The 21,386-nt window shown below is 41.0% G+C and overlaps 2 protein-coding genes across 5 annotated transcripts in view; both read left to right on the top strand.

Moving 5' to 3' along the window:
- The window catches only part of LOC125745807 (uncharacterized), a 260,830-nt gene that overhangs the window by 175,190 nt on the left and 64,254 nt on the right, over nucleotides 1-21,386 (top strand). The window contains exon 3 of one of the 2 annotated variants that reach the window (XR_007398756.1): nucleotides 21,159-21,226. The exons of the other annotated variant lie outside the window; for it this stretch is intronic. The gene's annotated coding sequence lies outside the window, so the exon portion shown is untranslated. Of the gene's footprint in view, nucleotides 1-21,158; nucleotides 21,227-21,386 lie in introns of those variants that run through there. 2 annotated transcript variants of the gene reach the window in all.
- The window catches only part of LOC125745808 (uncharacterized), a 66,700-nt gene continuing 64,254 nt past the window's right edge, over nucleotides 18,941-21,386 (top strand). Inside the window, exons 1-2 of one of the 3 annotated variants that reach the window (XR_007398761.1) lie at nucleotides 18,941-19,563; nucleotides 20,307-21,120. Coding sequence is in view for 1 of the 3 variants with exons in the window: in XM_049019033.1 (XP_048874990.1) it covers nucleotides 19,556-19,563; nucleotides 20,307-21,024 (726 nt within the window). In the remaining 2 variants the exon portion in view is untranslated. Of the gene's footprint in view, nucleotides 19,564-20,306; nucleotides 21,349-21,386 lie in introns of all 3 variants that reach the window. The other 2 variants (XR_007398760.1, XM_049019033.1) reach the window with 2 other exon arrangements.

Below are 21,386 nucleotides of genomic sequence, written 5' to 3'. Positions count from 1 at the left end.
GTAGTTTGTGAGCCATGCCTGCCATGGACCCCGAAGGGGGGGGGGCGCGCCTGTGGCGGGCTGGGAGTGGAATTTCCCTGGGTGATAGGGTTTTTGCCCTCCCTCCTGGGCTGGATGGACAGGATTGTGTGTGGGGGAAATATATTGAATATTATTTAGCACTATATAACGTAGAATACAAGTATTATAATATTATTAAAAAGTATGCCAAATATCCATGATATTATGTTTACAATGTAAACATTATAATGTAATCAACACAATGTAATCAACTGAGTATGTATTTGCACCTTTTGTTAGTCTGAGTTTCTGTTTATGTTACTTTGTTAGTCCTGAATCTATGAATATTCACTTTTATTAGCGTATATTTTATCACTATGTTAAAGGACAAATATATTATCAACCTTCTAGTTAGACAATGTGTAACAGGCTGAAACTGCCAAGGTTTACTACTGAAGGAAGGGATTCGCCTGAGTTCACCAGAAGTTCACGGCTGAGCATTTTTAAAAAACCAAGTGGAGCTGCTCGCGCCACCATTATGTTCAGCCGAGAGGCCAAACGGTAAAAGAAATGATGGACAAACTTATCACCTAGGGGTGTGGATTAAGGGAAAAAACAATGATTGTGAATGGATGAAGGAATGATGATGCTTAAGTGATGAGATAAGAAGAGAATGATAATGATAAGAACTTGGTGTAAAACAGTACTGGACACACTTTACGTGTCCAGCCTTGGTTGTAACTTCATTGTTGCAGTAAAGACTGAATTCTGGATACTACACAAGCGGCCCTCTGACTTCTGATTTGGCGGGGAAGGAGAAAAACCACGACATAAACCCTCAGAACTGGTGTAAGAATCAACTTTTGGGTGTTTATAGTTTCCTGATTCGGGATACAGCAGTGCATTCTGGGAGCCGTCTGTATCTCCCACAGTGAAACACCCAGCGAAGTTAGGAAAAGAACTTATCCCTTGTTCTTTGGTAACAGATGGAGGCGTTTCATCATCACGTCCCTCCTTGCATAGGCATAGGATGAAATGATCCACCAGGGATGTCAACTGGGGTACTAAGGGCAGGGCGTAGCTTGGTCTTGGGTCAAACTGTCTGTCACAGACAGATGTGATGTTAAAAGTATAATAATTGCAAAATAATGGTAATATTGCTGTTTTTTGCTAGATGTAGGTGTTGAGGCTCAGAGGGAGGGGGATGAGTGACGTGGAATTGAAGATCCACAGTGAGAAGGCAAGGGGGTCCAGATCAGCGGTCACGATCAGCCTCAGGGGTTGAGACTAGACCTGGTTGCCTTTCACTCTGCAGCAGGTTTGGAGAGCAAGTTAACCTCTAGCTGGGCTTGTGGTTTCGATATCCGGCCCAGCTCTCTTTGGGTGTGATAGATTAATTTTTATTTGAAAGCTGTATCACAGTAGTTTTGAAAAAATAAAACAGTCATTGAGGAAAGCAGAATTCATTTATTAATACATTAATAAATTCATAATTACAAATATAAAATGTCTGATAAAAACAAAGCCTTATTTAAAAAAAGTTAAAATGTCAAAGCTCTGAGAAAAGTTAAAACGTTAAAAATGGGCTGCCGGGGTTAAAAGCTTTTAAAGAAAAAAAATGATACCTGCCTGTACATCCATATTTAACTTGCGGTCTACCTGCTGAGCCTTTCTGCTCACAACGGGTTGATTGATTATGTCTGCGGAGGCCGGAAAGGGGAAACTTTCAGCGCGATGCCTCATTCTCAGTAATGCTACCACGGAGGAAGCGTCGTGCCTGGATGTGTTTATTTACATTTCCCCTTTATTCAGGTACGGTATGAGCATATTAGCTTCTCAATTGTTAATATGTTTGCTGCGCTATTTTATGTGTGTTTTATTAACATGTCGATTGTATGTTGAGTGTGTTTTGAAGCTGTATTGTCAGTTGTAAATTGTTAATCAGTATATGGCTAAGCGGCTAGCTGAAACTTCTTCCCCAGTGGCGGGAACAGAACGACCTGAGGCCAGCTTGTTGTACAGCGTGTGCACTCTGCTCAGGTCAAGCTCAGTAAGACGCACACAAAGCATTTGGGTTTTGGTATGTTTGTGGGTGTACTTTGTTACACATTTATTCGTATGTTCACTTCTTAAGTGAGTCGCCATGATAAGAAACGGATAATACGAAGGGACAAATGCTATATGTATTTTTTTGTTTATTTTCTGTAGATTCTCATTTGTCAATTTAAGGTCATGTTTATTGATTAATAGATCCTTGTTATACTTACCTGTTACACTTGATTTTATCTGTTTTAAGAAAAGTGAGAGATGTTAGTGTTTATTTACCTTTACAGCAGAATGGAATTACATTCGGATCTAACAGCTGGATGAGCTGAAAGTGCATATAATTGGTGCAATATTTTGTTTTGAGAATAACCTTATAAATGCATATTTAATTGTTGGAATATTTTATTATGGACAAAGCGATGTATCTCTGCAGATGTTTTGAAAATAATACACATATATTCTCGATAATGCTACCACGGAGGAAGCATGGTCCCTGGATGTGTTTATTTACATTTCCCCTTTATTGAGGGTGTTACATGGGCAGTTTACATGGTCTCCACGTTGGATTCCTCTCAGTTCTCTGGTTTCCTCCCGCAGTCCAAAGACACGTGGTTCAGGTGAATTGGTGCCTCTAAAAGTACCCATAGTGACTGTGTGTGAGTGTTTGCCCTGTGACAGACTGGCATCCTGTCCTGGGTGTTCCCCTGCCTTGAGCCCTGTTCTGCCTCAGATCAGCTCCACGCTCCCTTTACTGTACTGACCCTGTACTTAATAAGAATGTGCAAGATAGATGGCTGAACTAACGTACATTGAAATGCTTTTTGTACAAGTCATGTCAAGTGATTTGTATTTAAAAGGCACATTAACAAACAATACATGTTATGGCAAAATGCTGTAATTAAAAATGCTACAATAAAAACATGAAATACGTAATACAATCAGAGACATTGGACAAAGTTACATAAAATATATAATTTTAGTAATTCAATGGGGATAAGATAAAAGCAGGAGTAACTGTCTCCAGGTCTTTGGCTGAAAGGTGTGATTTAAGCCTGGCTATTGAACTCAGCTGACAGAAACACCCCTTCACAACAGAATTTATTTGTTTATCAAACTCAATGATGAATCAAAGATGAAACCAAGATTTTTAGTATGTGACCGGAAGTTTTCTGAATGAGACCCTAATTGTTCTCTGAGATCATGAACAGACCTTGAGTGACCAAAACTCATTACCTCTGTCTTGTTTTCATTAATCAGGACCAAAGTCATTGCGGTCCTGTTCTTAATGTCCTCCAGACAGTTAGAAAGGGCCATCAGAGAGCAGCAGTATCCAGGTTTTAATGGCAGATAGAGCTGCATATCACTGGCATAGCAATGATATTTTACATAATAACATTCACAAATAGAGCCCAAAGGAAGCATGTATAGACGGAATAGGAGAGGGCCTGTATCACAGGACTGGATATGTTTACAAGTAAGGTCATAGTACTGAAGGGGTGTGGCCATCCCACACAGTGACAAGCCCATTCATTCACCTCATCTAGGCCTTTTACTAGGGATTTAAGGTCCTGGTTTTCCTCTCAGACCCTAGAACACACTGCCAGGCTCAGATTCCCAATCCCACATCCTGCTGAAGCCCTTCCCAAGATCAGACACTAGTTTTGTTTTCCTTGTTCTTATAATAAAATGATGGTCTTTGCCTTTTCAGGCAACATCATCACTGTTCTGTTAATTACACATGACCTAATCTAAGTATTATACAAGCCAAGCATCATCACTTAGAGATGTCATGATGTGGAAAATCCTTATTCGGTTAATTATTTTCCCCACAGGTGCTGACAGTGTGTCCATAGTGAAATGGGTCTGTGTACAGAGAGGATGATCTGTTACAATCCCATGTTTCTATGGTGACAGATATAAAACTCATGTGAAATACTGGTGCAGAGGGTATCATGTGAGGTCATGTACTCCCATAGTACACACTGACTCTCCACAGGAGGGTAAAGTGTCAGTCAGAGATGATCTTGACTACCGAGTCTTCACTGTGACCATCAGCAATCTGACAGCTGAGGACTCTGATCGGTACTGGTGTGGTGTGAAGATCAGTGGAGCCTCTTTGATCAGGTTAATCTGTCAGTCACTCATGGGAAGATGTCTGTACTGCAGACTGTAGCCAATGAGATGCACAGTATGTAACATGTCATGGAGTCAAAAAGGAAGGACATTAACACAAACACTGAAGGAAAATTGTTTTAATATTTAAAAAATCTGCATTTTAATTTAATTCAATGTGATAAACGAGACTTGGAAGAAGTAACAGTGTCAGCTAAATTGGGCGACTTGATGAGGTTAAATATGATAAGTAATATGTTAAAAAATGTCAGTTTATTGGGCAAACATTTACATATGCATGTTGTGATGGGCTGATATTCATAAACATTTCATTGCTATGCAAATCTTTGAGTGTTTTACCTGTGTGTTCAGGTCCTCCAGGGCTGTCTGTGGACAAACAGGAGGTGACGGGTGTGGATGGAGACAGTGTCAGTGTTACTATGGAAACAACAAAAGACATAGGATGTTGTGTAAGATTGGGGGTTCCTGTGCATCAGAGAGATCAGTGAGTTTGCATGGGAGGCCTGTCCTGATCAGGGATGACACAGAAAATAAAACCTTCATTGTGACAATGAGTGGGCTGGAGAGGAAGGACACTGGCTGGTATTGGTGTGCTGCTGGAATCCTGCAGATTCCAGTTCATATTACTGTTAAACATAAGTAATTGATTTAAATCTGCCTGTGAATTATTTATGCTTGAATATAGATACATACTAATCAACCCAGCAGTTTCACTCACGAAGGGGTTTGTGCTTCTTTGTGGGGATAATCCCCTATTTATCAGCTGTTGTGAAACAGAGTTATTTATTGGGATTATTGTTTCAATGATAGTGGCACGGTGGTCCAGTAGGCGGCGCTGTTGCTTCACGCCTCCATGTTTAGGGGTTTGAATCTGGCTTCTGCTCTGTCTGTGTGGAGTCTGCATGTTCTCCACATGCTGTGTGGGTTTCCTCCAACAATCCAAAAACGCACAGTCAGGCTAATTGGTGTCTTTAATATTGAATGTGTGTCTTCTAGTTTATGATCAGTCTGTAATATGACAAAAATCACAGCGTTTTCCACAGACATACAGCCAGTCACTTGTCATGTATACAAATCCAGACAAATCCATGTAGCTTGCAACATAATTCAGGCATTTTTTCATCTTTGTGAGGATGAATTGTTACTAATGGTGTGCAGACTGACTAACATGTCTGTAGGTGGTTTTTCATTGCAGCGTAGACCAGTGTTACAGTTGTACTCTGTAATATCTGTTCCAGTGCTGCATCCATCCATTGTCTGAAACTGCTTGTCTAACTCAGGGTCCCTATGGGCGCAAGGCAGGGAACGTCCCATGACAGGGTGCCAACCCATTGCAGGACACGCTCACACTCCATTCCCTCGCACAAGCACACCTACCGGCAATTTGACAACTCCAATTAGCCTCAGCATGTTTTTGGACTGTGGGGGGAAATCAGAGTCCCTGGAGGGAACCCCACAATGACACAGGGGGAGCATGCAAACTCCATACACACGGAACTCCAGCGAAGACTTGAGTACACGTGCCAGAGGAGTGAGGCGACAGTGCAAACCCTGCTTTTTATTAACTATCCTTTCTCCTGTTTCTCTGCACATGATGAAGAAGGAGGGGATAATGAAAAACGGAGGTAAGCATTCAGCAGCATTTACAGTAGTGTGGGGGTCCAGCTAGCAGCATTTACCTGATCACACAGTAATGGGAAACTGTCATTTTAATTTTAAGGGAAAAAAATATTTTTTATTTCATTTTCTTAATAATAAACTTGAGATCCCATCCCATCCAGAGTGAGCCCTTGCCTTGTGCCCTGTGCTGCTGGGGAACAACTGCAGGCCTGTTTTTACAAAATAGTGCAACATGTTGTGTGATAATCTCTAGCTATTTTCATGCTCTTTGTTAATGTCTCCTGTTCCTCACATGTGTCCTGTGTAATAGTACAGATGTGGCTGTACCGTGTTTCTATAAAGCATGTAAGACTTTACTGTTCACATCCACCCTCTTATTCAGCTCTTTGGTCCAGCTGGCTCTGTATGTAGGACTGAGCTGATCGGTGCTGCTGTCGATTATCAAGGTGGTTTTACTTCAGTCAGAACAGATTCACTGTTTTGTTCTTCAGGTTTAAACCCTAAGGAGTAGGTTAAGTCCAGCCTTGGCTTCCAAGCTGACGTTTTTCTACATATGTGCTTGTGTATCATGGACAGTAAGAGGGGGCAGGCAAGGAGAGAATTTCTCTTTGGTGATCAATAGAGTGTTATTATTATAATGTCTAAAACGTATGATGGTCTGTCGATAAATCAATAACAATATGAATGAAGTCAATGTTTATCTAAAGAAATCAGAATGACAGTATATGTTATTTAACAACCTGAACACAACACGAAACGTTAGCAGTAACATATGATGCTCTGCTGCCTTCAGTGAAAGTCCTGACATAATGTCTTTTAACATTTGCTTTCATAGCGCTGTTCTACATTAAACATTTTGAAACGAAGCAGCCGAACTCGTGCCAGCGGTATGAAACGCGTCGAAGTTTCCCGACTAGACGCTGGAAAAGGCAGGGGCCGGACTGACTGTAGGGGGCAGGCCAGAGACAGCCTGGCCACTGTTCCAAATCATGGGTGCATGTTACAAGTCCGGAACATATTTTAACTTAGTACTAACTTAGCATCATATTTGATCTAATTCGACTGAATATCCCAGGTTTCCATCTCTCATGCATCTGGTGTGACGTGTTTTCAGACTCTCAGGCTGGCGCAAAGAAATCTTACGGGAATTGAACGTCTCACTCCGGTCAGCTGAGCAAAGTTGGTAACCTTGGTATTGTGTGTAGGAGATTCGGTATAACTATAATTTCGTTCTCCATTTACATGCCGGAAGTGTCTTTAAGTGTTATGTAGTTTTGCCTGAAACGCAAAAATAAAACAAAGCAATGAAAGCCAAGCAGTTGCTCAAATTCTGCTGTAGCGATGGAAGAACTTTTCTCGGAAGTTGGATTCGAACCCATGCCTTACTTCGGAGAACAGAATACACCTTACTTTGAAAGGCCATTTACGCTGCGTGGGAGGCTTGAGACCGCTCGGCCATGGGGCAGTTTCCAGTTGAACCCTAAGGAGTAGGTTAAGTCCAGCCTTGGCTTCCAAGCTGACGTTTTTCTACATATGTGCTTGTGTATCATGGACAGTAAGAGGGGGCAGGCAAGGAGAGAATTTCTCTCTTTGGGGATCAATAGAGTGTTGTTATTATAACGTCTAAAACGTATGATGGTCTGTCGATAAATCAATAACAATATGAATGAAGTCAATGTTTATCTAAAGAAATCAGAATTCAGGAAAAGCCAGGGGCCGGACCGAGTGTAGGGGGCGTGGCCAGAGACAGCCTGCTGACTGTTCCAAATCATGGGTGCATGTTACAAGTCCGGAATATATTTTAACTTAGTACTAACTTAGCATCATATTTGATCTGATTCGACTGAATATCCCAGGTTTCCATCTATCATGCATCTGGTGTGACGTGTTTTCAGACTCTCAGGCTGGCGCAAAGAAATCTTACGGGAATTGAACGTCTCACTCCGGTCAGCTGAGCAAAGTTGGTAACCTTGTTATTGTGTGTAGGAGATTCGGTATAACTATAATTTCGTTCTCCATTTACATGCCGGAAGTGTCTTTAAGTGTTATGTAGTTTTGCCTTAAACGCAAAAATAAAAGAAAGCCATGTGTTACCTTTTAAATAGTCTGTAGGTTTTGCAAACTACTCCAACGCCTTTGGTGTCGCTGATTTTACGTTTATACTAGTGTAAAATAGACTTGCCGTAAGATTTCTTTGCGCCAGCCTGAGAGTCTGAAAACACGTCACACCAGATGCATGAGAGATGGAAACCTGGAATATTCAGTCGAATTAGATCAAATATGATGCTAAGTTAGTACTAAGTTAAAATATGTTCCGGACTTGTAACATGCACCCATGATTTGGAACAGTGGCCAGGCTGTCTCTGGCCACGCCCCCTACAGTCAGTCCGGCCCCTGCCTTTTCCAGCGTCGAGTCGGGAAACTTCGACGCGTTTCGTACCGCTGGCACGAGTTCGGCTGCTTCGTTTCAAAATGTTTAATGTAGAACAGCGCTATGAAAGCAAATGTTAAAAGACATTATGTCAGGACTTTCACTGAAGGCAGCAGAGCATCATATGTTACTGCTAACGTTTCGTGTTGTGTTCAGGTTGTTAAATAACATATACTGTCATTCTGATTTCTTTAGATAAACATTGACTTCATTCATATTGTTATTGATTTATCGACAGACCATCATACGTTTTAGACGTTATAATAATAACACTCTATTGATCACCAAAGAGAAATTCTCTCCTTGCCTGCCCCCTCTTACTGTCCATGATACACAAGCACATATGTAGAAAAACGTCAGCTTGGAAGCCAAGGCTGGACTTAACCTACTCCTTAGGGCTTAACTGGAAACTGCCCCATGGCCGAGTGGTCTCATTCGCCCGACTCAACGTAAACAGCCTTCCGAAGTAAGGTGCATTCTGTTCTCCGAAGTAAGGCGTGGGTTCGAATCCAACTTCCGACAAAAGCTCTTCAATCACTACAGCAGCAACTGGTTAGTTCTAATTGCTTTCTTTTATTTTTGCGTTTCAGGCAAAACTACATAACACTTAAAGACACTTCCGGCATGTAAATGGAGAACGAAATTATAGTTATACCGAATCTCCTACACACAATACCAAGGTTACCAACTTTGCTCAGCTGACCGGAGTCAGACGTTCAATTCGCCACAAGTCTGCACACCCAGACACACGGATATAAAACCTATGTAACAGTTGTGTTACCTTTTAAATAGTCTGTAGGTTTTGCAAACTACTCCAACGCCTTTGGTGTCGCTGATTTTACGTTTATACTAGTGTAAAATAGACTTGCCGTAAGATTTCTTTGCGCCAGCCTGAGAGTCTGAAAACACGTCACACCAGATGCATGAGAGATGGAAACCTGGAATATTCAGTCGAATTAGATCAAATATGATGCTAAGTTAGTACTAAGTTAAAATATGTTCCGGACTTGTAACATGCACCCATGATTTGGAACAGTGGCCAGGCTGTCTCTGGCCACGCCCCCTACAGTCAGTCCGGCCCCTGCCTTTTCCAGCGTCGAGTCGGGAAACTTCGACGCGTTTCGTACCGCTGGCACGAGTTCGGCTGCTTCGTTTCAAAATGTTTAATGTAGAACAGCGCTATGAAAGCAAATGTTAAAAGACATTATGTCAGGACTTTCACTGAAGGCAGCAGAGCATCATATGTTACTGCTAACGTTTCGTGTTGTGTTCAGGTTGTTAAATAACATATACTGTCATTCTGATTTCTTTAGATAAACATTGACTTCATTGATATTGTTATTGATTTATCGACAGACCATCATACGTTTTAGACGTTATAATAATAACACTCTATTGATCACCAAAGAGAAATTCTCTCCTTGCCTGCCCCCTCTTACTGTCCATGATACACAAGCACATATGTAGAAAAACGTCAGCTTGGAAGCCAAGGCTGGACTTAACCTACTCCTTAGGGCTTAACTGGAAGCTGCCCCATGGCCGAGTGGTCTCATTCGCCCGACTCAACGTAAACAGCCTTCCGAAGTAAGGTGTATTCTGTTCTCCGAAGTAAGGCGTGGGTTCGAATCCAACTTCCGACAAAAGCTCTTCAATCACTACAGCAGCAACTGGTTAGTTCTAATTGCTTTCTTTTATTTTTGCGTTTCAGGCAAAACTACATAACACTTAAAGACACTTCCGGCATGTAAATGGAGAACGAAATTATAGTTATACCGAATCTCCTACACACAATACCAAGGTTACCAACTTTGCTCAGCTGACCGGAGTCAGACGTTCAATTCGCCACAAGTCTGCACACCCAGACACACGGATATAAAACCTATGTAACAGTTGTGTTACCTTTTAAATAGTCTGTAGGTTTTGCAAACTACTCCAACGCCTTTGGTGTCGCTGATTTTACGTTTATACTAGTGTAAAATAGACTTGCCGTAAGATTTCTTTGCGCAAGCCTGAGAGTCTGAAAACACGTCACACCAGATGCATGAGAGATGGAAACCTGGAATATTCAGTCGAATTAGATCAAATATGATGCTAAGTTAGTACTAAGTTAAAATATGTTCCGGACTTGTAACATGCACCCATGATTTGGAACAGTGGCCAGGCTGTCTCTGGCCACGCCCCCAACAGTCAGTCCGGCCCCTGCCTTTTCCAGCGTCGAGTCGGGAAACTTCGACGCGTTTCGTACCGCTGGCACGAGTTCGGCTGCTTCGTTTCAAAATGTTTAATGTAGAACAGCGCTATGAAAGCAAATGTTAAAAGACATTATGTCAGGACTTTCACTGAAGGCAGCAGAGCATCATATGTTACTGCTAACGTTTCGTGTTGTGTTCAGGTTGTTAAATAACATATACTGTCATTCTGATTTCTTTAGATAAACATTGACTTCATTCATATTGTTATTGATTTATCGACAGACCATCATACGTTTTAGACGTTATAATAATAACACTCTATTGATCACCAAAGAGAAATTCTCTCCTTGCCTGCCCCCTCTTACTGTCCATGATACACAAGCACATATGTAGAAAAACGTCAGCTTGGAAGCCAAGGCTGGACTTAACCTACTCCTTAGGGCTTAACTGGAAACTGCCCCATGGCCGAGTGGTCTCATTCGCCCGACTCAACGTAAACAGCCTTCCGAAGTAAGGTGCATTCTGTTCTCCGAAGTAAGGCGTGGGTTCGAATCCAACTTCCGACAAAAGCTCTTCAATCACTACAGCAGCAACTGGTTAGTTCTAATTGCTTTCTTTTATTTTTGCGTTTCAGGCAAAACTACATAACACTTAAAGACACTTCCGGCATGTAAATGGAGAACGAAATTATAGTTATACCGAATCTCCTACACACAATACCAAGGTTACCAACTTTGCTCAGCTGACCGGAGTCAGACGTTCAATTCGCCACAAGTCTGCACACCCAGACACACGGATATAAAACCTATGTAACAGTTGTGTTACCTTTTAAATAGTCTGTAGGTTTTGCAAACTACTCCAACGCCTTTGGTGTCGCTGATTTTACGTTTATACTAGTGTAAAATAGACTTGCCGTAAGATTTCTTTGCGCAAGCCTGAGAGTCTGAAAACACGTCACACCAGATGCATGAGAGATGGAAACCTGGAATATTCAGTCGAATTAGATCAAATATGATGCTAAGTTAGTACTAAGTTAAAATATGTTCCGGACTTGTAACATGCACCCATGATTTGGAACAGTGGCCAGGCTGTCTCTGGCCACGCCCCCTACAGTCAGTCCGGCCCCTGCCTTTTCCAGCGTCGAGTCGGGAAACTTCGACGCGTTTCGTACCGCTGGCACGAGTTCGGCTGCTTCGTTTCAAAATGTTTAATGTAGAACAGCGCTATGAAAGCAAATGTTAAAAGACATTATGTCAACTTCCGACAAAAGTTCTTCAATCACTACAGCAGCATCTGAGCAACTGGTTGGCTCTAATTGCTTCGTTTTATTTTTGCGTCTGTCTTTGCACCTTATCTGTTTGGCACTATCTGCAGACATCGTAACACTGTCTGGCTCTTGTTCCAGTTCCAGAAGGAACTGAAGGGACAACGAGGTAGGGGGAAATACAAATTTCGTTTCGTTGGAGTGCCAAGCTGTGAAAGGCATTTGGCCAGAAGCCAAGGTAAGTGTTGTACCTGTTATTTAGAAAAAGCAGTTTTCAAAATGCTGCTTTATAATCGTTTGAGATAGTCAGCCAGTGTGACTAGTGAAGGCGTTTTGAGTTTACCTACATAAAGTTTTATTTCTATTTCTATTCTATTTTTATTTCTTGCGTCACGCAAGAAGGTGAGGCCGGGACATAAATACCCTGTGTCACGTGGGACCTCGGGACGCTCCAGTGGGCCAATCTAATTAAGAACTGAGTCCATGAGCCTCCATATTCCCGTCTCTTTAGCCCAACAGAACTTTTCTCAGCATGACACTGACATCAGGTATATGAGTTCAGCCCCCATATCTATGGCCCACGGGAAGCAGGGGGAGGGGCAATATTCCCTGCCCAGTTTGGTTCCTTCACTCTGAAAGTTTTCCCTTGATGCTTTCCGCCTCCTCTTTGAGCAGGTCTGTGATATATAATGTTATAGGTGGTTTATCGCATCAAGCCTTATTCCTACCCAGTGGTGCTGTAAATTCATTAGTGTGGAATGGCGTAGTGTGAACCGGTGTATGTGTCCACTTGTGTTTGGATTTGCTTGCAAAATGTCTTTTTGTGTATTTGGTTTTGAACACAGTACTATATTGAACAGACTATCCTGAAGCTTTAGTGAAATAGTGGGCTTATTTTGCATATGAACTTCAAAGCTGGAGATTTTAGGTCCAGAGAGTACAAATCCAGACCAAGATTTTGTTTTAACCAACCAGTTGAGTGCTCTGTGAATGTGACTTCTTATACTACTGGTTGGTTGAAACAAAATCTTGGTCTGGATTTGTACCCTGTGGACTGGAAGTCTCCACCTCTGATGAACTTACAGTTTTGAGAACAGAGTCGCAGTCTCAGCAGATTTGCTTTTATTGTAACTCTGGATAAGAAAGATTTCACCGTGTTTAAATGTTGGTGCCTTTAAATTAAACTACAAAATATTCAGTGTTTATTCTGTTATTTTCAAACTAGCAAACAAGTGTTCATTTTGTAGAAAGGTTACATATTTGTTAAATCAGTATTTGTCAGTGCCTATAAATTAAATACTTAATTTGCACAGCCCAATGGAATACTCAAAATTAAACATCAAACAAACCTATGTCAGAAATTATTTCAATTTAGACTATTGATAAGCCAATGTTCATGATATATCAGGAGATTTTTTAAACTGCCATATTTGAAAGGTTACCTCATTGATGACATTTATCAGCACTGCTCTTACCTGAACGATATCAGCAGAAATGCACTGTGGACAGGTATCTGCCCGCTGTGTTTACAGTGTCTTGAAGTCCTTAAATCAACAGTGTCAAGTTTGTTTGGACAAAGTTTGTTTTTTTTTTTCCTTTGCATGTTTTTCCTTCTTCTTCGGATATAATTTTTTTGTAAATTTTTTTCCCTTGGATGTTTTTTTTGTCTTCTTTAAATATTATTTTTTTCCTTCTTTTGATAATGTTTTTTCGGAACAAGAGCCATACAGTGTTACGATGTCTGCAGATAGCGCCAACTGAACGCAGTGAAGCAGTATCACCTAGGGCATACTCTTGAACCACCCGCAAAGTCCCCTTGTTAGTTACGTATACATCCATCCCACCATCCATTTTCCAAACCGCTTATCCTACTGGGTCGCGGGGGGTCCGGAGCCTATCCCGGAAGCACTGGGCACGGGGCACGGAACAACCCAGAATGGGGGGCCAGCCCATCGCAGGGCACACTCACGCACCATTCCTGATTATATTATTGCACTATATAAATAAAAAGTAAACTTAATACCAGTTGCGGTAATAAAGTGCACAGAGAGTAAGAGAGAGAAGGGCTTCACATAAACTTATGTTCATTAGCGTTTAGTATTCTGATGGCTTGGGGGTAGAAGCTGTTATTAAATCTGGTTGTTCTGCAATGCATACTGCGGTAACGTTTACCAGAGGGCAGAAGTTCAAACAGCTTATGGGTGCGTGGGATCTTTTACGATCTTAATGGATCTATTGTGGCAACGTGAGTAGTGAAGTTCTTGAACCGATGGGAGAGAGCCTGGAGAATTATTTTCTCTGTCATCCTCACCACTCTCTGAAGCGTCTTCTGTTCAGCTGTAGAAATTAACATTAAAGTGTCATTTGTATTAAATATAATTATGCATATGTAGAACTAGGGATATGATCCTATTAAGTATGACAGTTCTGTCTTATTAATACAGGATCGACATCCACAGTAACTGTGTTTATCTATCCATCTGTGTGCATGTGTGTGTGTGTATGTGTGTGTGTGTGTGTGTGTGTGTGTGTGTGTGCGAGCGGATATACCTGTCCTTATGGGGACACAATGTCCCCATAACGTGATAAATAGCCGTTTTTTTCCCTTATGGGGACTGGTTTCCTGGTCCCCATAAGGGAAAACTCTATTTTATAAAAATCTGTGACTGCTATGGAAAAACTAGAAATGCAAAATCTCTTGTATTTTGCTTGGTTACTTATGGTTATGGCAGGGTGGGGGTTAAGCTTGTCATAGTTAGCGTTAGCATTTATCCCATAGATGTGAATGAGCTCGCCCCATAAAGATAGGTATACCCTATGTGTGTGTGTGTGTCCCATATTGCCTGGGCTTCAGGATACCTCATAACCCGGAACTTCATCAGAAGTAGTTAGAAAATGGATGGATGGATGGATGGATGGACGGACGGACAGATCAATAAAAGTACAGGACATCCATTTTACAAAGAACCGTCAACACTAAATGTGTGCACTGGTCATGCTCCTGGAAATTAAACTTCTTTTCTGAAAAGCAGCATGTTCATAAATTAGCTGCTGTTATACCTTGGGGAAACAAATGCAGATGAAACTGTAAAACAAACTGCAGTGGCAAAACAGTTCTGGCTGCCCGCCAGCCCTTCTGCCTGTGCTGCCCTGCCTGCCTACCCTCCTGCCCATGACATCCTGTCGGCGACATGCCACAAAGCAACCCTTCTTTGCCACAGGAAATGTCTGGTGCAATTTCTTTTTTAATTGTACATGTCAATTGCATAATACCTTAAACTAATTCTTTATTATTTCTATCATCATCATCATCATCATCATCATCCTGATAAGTATTTCATTAGTATTCCACGGTATTTTGATTTTTCAGGAATCATTGTGTGTACTGTATACTTTTAAATTAGTTTGCACTATATGTAGTGTCTCTGCACCTGTGCCTTACGTACTTGCTGCAGCTTAGACAACAACTTCTCTCAGGCATCAGTATAGTTTATCTAATGCAATATTTGTTGTTTGTTTATTAAGTGGTTTTAGGTATTTTGTGTGTTCCACGTAATTTAGTGTAATTAGTCCTAATTGACTCAGGTTTAGTTTGATATTTCCTTCTGTTTGTTCCTCTGCATCATGCTACTGTCATAACATGTCAATGTCTTACCTAACTTTTGTGCATTATGTTTTGGAGAGAAAAAAATCATGACTTTTTTTTTAGATTCATCCACTGATTCTATCACCTCTGACACATCCCCCCTCAATATTTGTTTGTTTGTTTGTTTATGTATTTGCTTGGGGGGTGGAATTAACAAACAGAAATAACTGAATGAATCAGGGTAGTGAAAAACATTTATAAACTTATAATTTTGGTATTGGTATGATCCTGTTCTGATTAGTTAGCCGAGGGAGTAAATCATCAGGAGTTTCATCTCTCAAACTCCTACTACACTCACTCAGCATCACAGTATGGACTCCCCAATGCAACTGATCTGCACATACTCTGGGAGGAAACCTGGTTCGGGAACAGCACCATGCAGGACAGACGAGCTCTACAGAGGGTTGTGCGATCAGCTGAGCGCACCATCTGCACCGAGCTCCCTGACCTGCACTCAATCTACAGCAGGCGGTGCTGGACCAAGGCCAAGAAGATCGTGAAGGACCTCAGCCATCCCAATAATGGACTGTTCATTTCATTAGAATCTGTAGAAATTGTGGATAAACTTGTTCTACTTTACTGACACTGTGCAAAAGTCTCTGACCACTGACTGCTATTGTTAAAACTTAAATTGCATCCATTACAAAACTAAAACAATATTTTGAAGCAACTTAAGTTTAATTTAATTAATTAAATTTTATTTTAATATAAATGTAAGTAATTAGTCAACATGTTTCAATAGCTATGATTATGTACATTACAAACCTAAAATAATATTTTGAAGCAGCTTAAGTTTAATTTAATTAATTAAATTTTATTTTAATATAAATGTAAGTAATTAGTTAACATGTTTCAATAGCTGTGATTATGTACTTTACTCAGTCTAGGAGCCATCAGGATATGCAAATGTTATTTATCCAAACCACTGTGAAACGAACAGTGTTGATGATGACTGGACTGTTTCTTTATTCAACTAAAAGTAATGAATCAAATCTAATCTTTATTTATGACTTTTTTTAATTTTATTTTATCCCCAGTGCTTCGAGCAGGCATTTCCTGCTCTGCCCCGTGTGCAAGAAGACACAGCCAAGCCTCTCAGTGCATCTGGCTAGGGTGTGCATGAAGAGGTCTTCGAAAGAGGCCATCCAGGAAGTGATGGAGAAGGAAAAGCAGAATTCCCTTGAACTTCTGCAGTGGGGCAGGGTCTTCAGCTACAGGCTGAACTTCAGCTACATTATGCCTGTCAAAGTGTGTCAGCTTAGCCATTTCAGAACCTCTGCTAAAATCATCCTAGTATTTGTAACGACCATCCAGTGCAGCCATGTATTTTTTGACTTGGCCACTAGCACACCTCATACAGTACAGCTAGTCAATCTGTCACTGACTTTTTAAACCAGTATAATTAATTATTTAATTGAGCTGTTGGTGAAATTTAACAAAATCATGGAACGGCTGAGGTGCCGCTGGGGAGAAGTTTGGGAACTGAAGCGGTGTTCATCTAGCCATCCAACTAGATATCAGTAACGCTTTAGAAAACAGAAGAAGTTATTACTAGTTTTTATTGTGTTACTCTTAATTTGCACATGTTCTAATGTTAAATTGTGTCATTTATTCTAAGTCAAAGTACACTTGCTACCCAGATAAACAGCTTTAAACATTTCTTTGGACTGCCTAAGACTTTCACACAGTACTGTATGTCTTAGAACATAAGAAATTTACAAATTAGAGGAGGCCTTTCGGCCCATCAAACTCATTTGGGAAGAACTTAACTAATAGCTCAGAGTTGTTAAAATCTTATCTAGCTCTGATTTAATCATCTCTCTCAATATAATATTGGGATAATTTATTCTCTTCAGAGGCCTCCATAGAATAGTGCATCCATCCCCTCACTTATGTTCAGACAGTCAGAATAACAGCATCATCAATTTCACAGCTAGATTTAAAAATTGCTTTAACAGAGTGATTACAGAAAAAAAGGTAAACAAATATTAACAAGATTATTAAAACGTAATAGACATATTCGTCATTCAGACATATTGCGCTTTTTTAAGAGCAGAAGGGATACATTAAATCACGATTATATTTTGTCCATAATTATATATATATATATATTACATATACAGTGCTCAGCATAAATGAGTACACCCCCTTTGAAAAGTACGAATGTAATCAGTAGCTCAATGAACAAAAGAATAACTTCCAAAATTTTCACAAGGCTGAGTTTTATTGAACACTTGTTTAACTCCATAACATGAAATTAAGGTTAATATTATAACTTAGATCACAAAATCTTCAGTTTTACTCAAATTGGTTGAAGCAAAAATGAATACACCCCGCAACAAAAAGTACTACATCTAGTATTTTGTATGACCGCCGTGATTTTTAAGGACAGCACCAAGTCTTCTAGGCATGGAATGAACAAGTTGGCGACATATTGCAACATCTATCTTTTTCCATCCTTCAAGAATAACCTGTTTCAGAGCCTGGATGGAGAGTGATGCTCAACTTGTCGCTTCAGAATTCCCCACAGGTGTTCGATTGGGTTCAGATCAGGAGACATACTTGGCCATTCAATCACCTTCACCCTGTTCTTCAGAAATGCAACAGTAGCTTTAGATGTGTGTTTTGGATCATTGTCGTGTTGGAAAAGTGCACGACGACCAAGTGCATGGAGAGATGGCAGCATCTTCTCCTTCAGTATAGAGCAGTACATTGTTGAGTTCATGATACCATCAATGAAATGCAGCTCCCCAACACCAGCAGCACTCATGCAGCCCCACATAAGGACACTGCCACCACCATGCTTCACTGTAGGCACCATGCATTTTTCTTTGAAATCCTCACCTTTACGACGCCATACAGTTTTGAAACAAGTAGTTCCAAAAACAGGGATTTTTGTCTCATCACTCCAGAGTATAGAGTCCCAGTAGTCTTCATCTTTTTCCGCATGGGCCCTAGCAAATTCTAGGCGTGCTTTTTTGTGCATGGGCTTTAGGAGAGGCTTCCTTCGTGGACGATACCCATGCATGCCATTCCTCTGCAGTGTGCGCCGTATGGTGTCACGGGAAACGGTCACTCCAGTTTGGCTTTCTACTACTTTAGCTAACTGCAGTGAACTTGCATGGCGATTTTCTTCAACCCTTCTCATCAGCAGACGCTCCTCTCGAGATGTTAACTTCCGTGGACGGCCTGGACGTCGCTGTAAGATCGTTGCACTTCCATCTTTCTTAAATTTTTGGATCACTTTTGCTACAGTATTTTGACTGATAGGTAAAGCTTTGCTGATCTTCTTGTAGCCCTCACCTTTTTTGTGTAAAGAAATGATTGCCTTTCTCAGATTTTGTGACATTTCTCTTCCATGTGGAGCCATTGCTGACAGCATGAAATGGGAAGGGCTTTTCTTTGTTAAGTAATGCCCTTTTATAGTCACCTGTCTGCTGGACACCTCTTAAATGAATCATTAGACTCACCTGTGGTTGAATGCCTGTTAATTAGAATTTTGTAGTCTTAAGTGTGGCTTTTCTCCTAAGACTATAATTGGGGTGTACTCATTTTTGCAACATGGGCTTGAGTGAATTTGTTAGGAAAATCACTTTTTTGTGTGTGCAAATCAACAAATCTTGTTTGCAATCAATGGCCCACATTTGTGAGAGTATTTTGTAATATAGTATCTCATAGAAAATGTTGATTCTGAAAGGAAACTAAAGGTTTTCTGACAAATGTAGTGGGGTGTACTCATTTATGCTGAGCACTGTATATATATGGTGGTGCAGTGGTTAACACTGTTGCCTCACACCTCTGGGACCCAGGTTCGAGTCTCTGCCTGGATTACATGTGTGTGGAGTTTGCATGTTCTCCCCGTGTCCTCGTGGGGTTTCCTCCGGGTACTCCGGTGTACCCCCACAATCAAAAACATGCTGAGGCTAATTGGAGTTACTAAATTGCCCATAGGTGTGCATGTGAGAGTGAATGGTATGTGAGTGTTACCTGTGATGGGCTGGCCCCCCATCCTAGGTTGTTCCCTGCCTCGTGCCCATTTTATTGACATAAAAGTCTGTTCCTCTAATTATAGAATAATATATAGAATAATTATACAAGAGCTATAATTATTATGATGTTATTATTTAATTGTGTGGGCCGTGTTGCTTGATTACATTTGACTCTTCGGCACGTGGGACGCTGCCGGTTTGAAAGACGCAGCTTCACTTGTTTTCTGCACCAAGATGACGAGGTACGTTGCTTTTCTGCTCCCATTTTATCGGATAATTTTTCTTATTTAGTATCTGTCAAATTTGCATGTATATTAAAATATGTTTGGTGAGTAAAGTCAGTATATTGCTTTTAAATAAAGTGATTTTGTTCTGGGGTACAATGTTAATTATATTTAAATTTTATGCGCAAAGTGTAGTTGATATTTCGCTTTTCCGCGTGCGCTTTACTGCGCTTAAGTAAATAATTGCGCTTGCTTGTGAGTAAATTAGTTCATTGCTTTTAAATAAAGTGAATATTGTTGCGGGCTACTGTGTTGGTTATATTTAAATTTTATGTGCAAGTCGGCTAGTTTCCTGTGCCGCAAAGTCTAGATGATATTTCACTTTTGCACGTGCGCTTTCCCGCGCTTTCATGTTGCATTCGGAAGAGGATGCGGGTGGTTGCGCTCGGTGCTGCCTACAGCAATGATATTCCAGCAGACCAGGAGAGGGCAGATGTATTGCAACAAACACAGATAAAAGTAGTGAAGCAAGACCTGAAAAGTTTGTTTGGTGACTAAAATCAGTATATTGCCATTTAGTAAAATTTAAAATTGTTCCAGGCTTCTTTCTTGATTATATGTAAATTGTATGTGAAAGTTAACTAGTTTCCTATGCTATAATGCAGTTGTTCATTGCGAAGGTGTCAGTGCAGAACTGAATTCCATGTGCCAGGAGTGACTGACAGCTCTATTGTATTGCTTGTGTGTTTTTCCTCATTCAGAAACAAACGAATTGCAAAAGCTGTCAGCTGGAGCAACGATCGATACTGGGCAACTTGGGACAAGTGGATGGAAGTGATTGACTGGGAAGATGAGGAAGAGCTGTGCTCCCCAGCAGAATCACCCTCTGACCAGGCTGACCGTTCCATCGTGTCACACACCCGAAAGCCAATTGCCAAGGCAGTTAGCTGGACGGATGATGTGTATTGGGCAGCCTGGGACAAGTGGGATGAGATCATCTGCTGGGGTGAAGAAGGAGAGTGCTCCCCAGCAACTCCACCCATCAACCAGCCTGGGAGGGATAAGGGGTTAGACATGCATGGGTTAGAGGTTTTTCTGTTAAATGAAAGGACAGTCTCCATAAAGCCTGCAGATGACCACCAAGACAGGCTGAAAATAGGAGCCGTAGTGGTCGACCTCTGCCAGTTTGAGCTAGATGGTGTAAATGATAAATTTGAAATTGTCGAAATACAAATTGGAGAGGTCAAATTGGAGGAGACTGCAGAGAGGGGTTTTAATTCAGAATTTGAATTGGAAATTTTGGATGTGGAGATAGAGGTTGTAGACAGTGAATTCCAGCTGAATGCTCTTAATTGGGAAATTGCTGGAACTAAAGTGGACAAATTATTAGTGGAACACCTGAACATAAATAATCTAGAAGCAGGCAGTGTGAAGGTGTCCACATCAAATGGGAATGTGGTATATGTCAATGGTATGTGAGTGTGTTTGGTAATGATGGGTGTGAATGGTGTGTGTAAGTGGTGTGTGTGTGTGTGTGTGTGTGTATGAGAATGGTGATTGAATGGTGTGTGTGAGGTAATGGCGTGTGAGTGAATGGTGTGTGTGAGTGACAGGTGTGTGAATGGTGTGTGTGAGGTAATGGCATGTGTGAGTGAGTGTGAGTGGTAATGGCGTGTGTGAGTGAATGGTGTGTGTGAGTATATGGTGTATGTGAATGGTCTATGTGTGTGTGAATGGGGAGTGAATGGTGTGTGAGTGACTGGTGTGTGTCTGGTGTTTATGAATGGTGTGTGTGAGTGAATGGTGTTTATGAATGGTGTGTGTGTGAGTGAATGCTGTGT

The sequence above is a fragment of the Brienomyrus brachyistius genome, chromosome 7 (assembly GCF_023856365.1).
Source record: "Brienomyrus brachyistius isolate T26 chromosome 7, BBRACH_0.4, whole genome shotgun sequence".
Taxonomy (NCBI): Eukaryota; Metazoa; Chordata; class Actinopteri; order Osteoglossiformes; family Mormyridae; genus Brienomyrus; species Brienomyrus brachyistius.
This window is presented reverse-complemented; position numbering and strand designations above follow the sequence as displayed.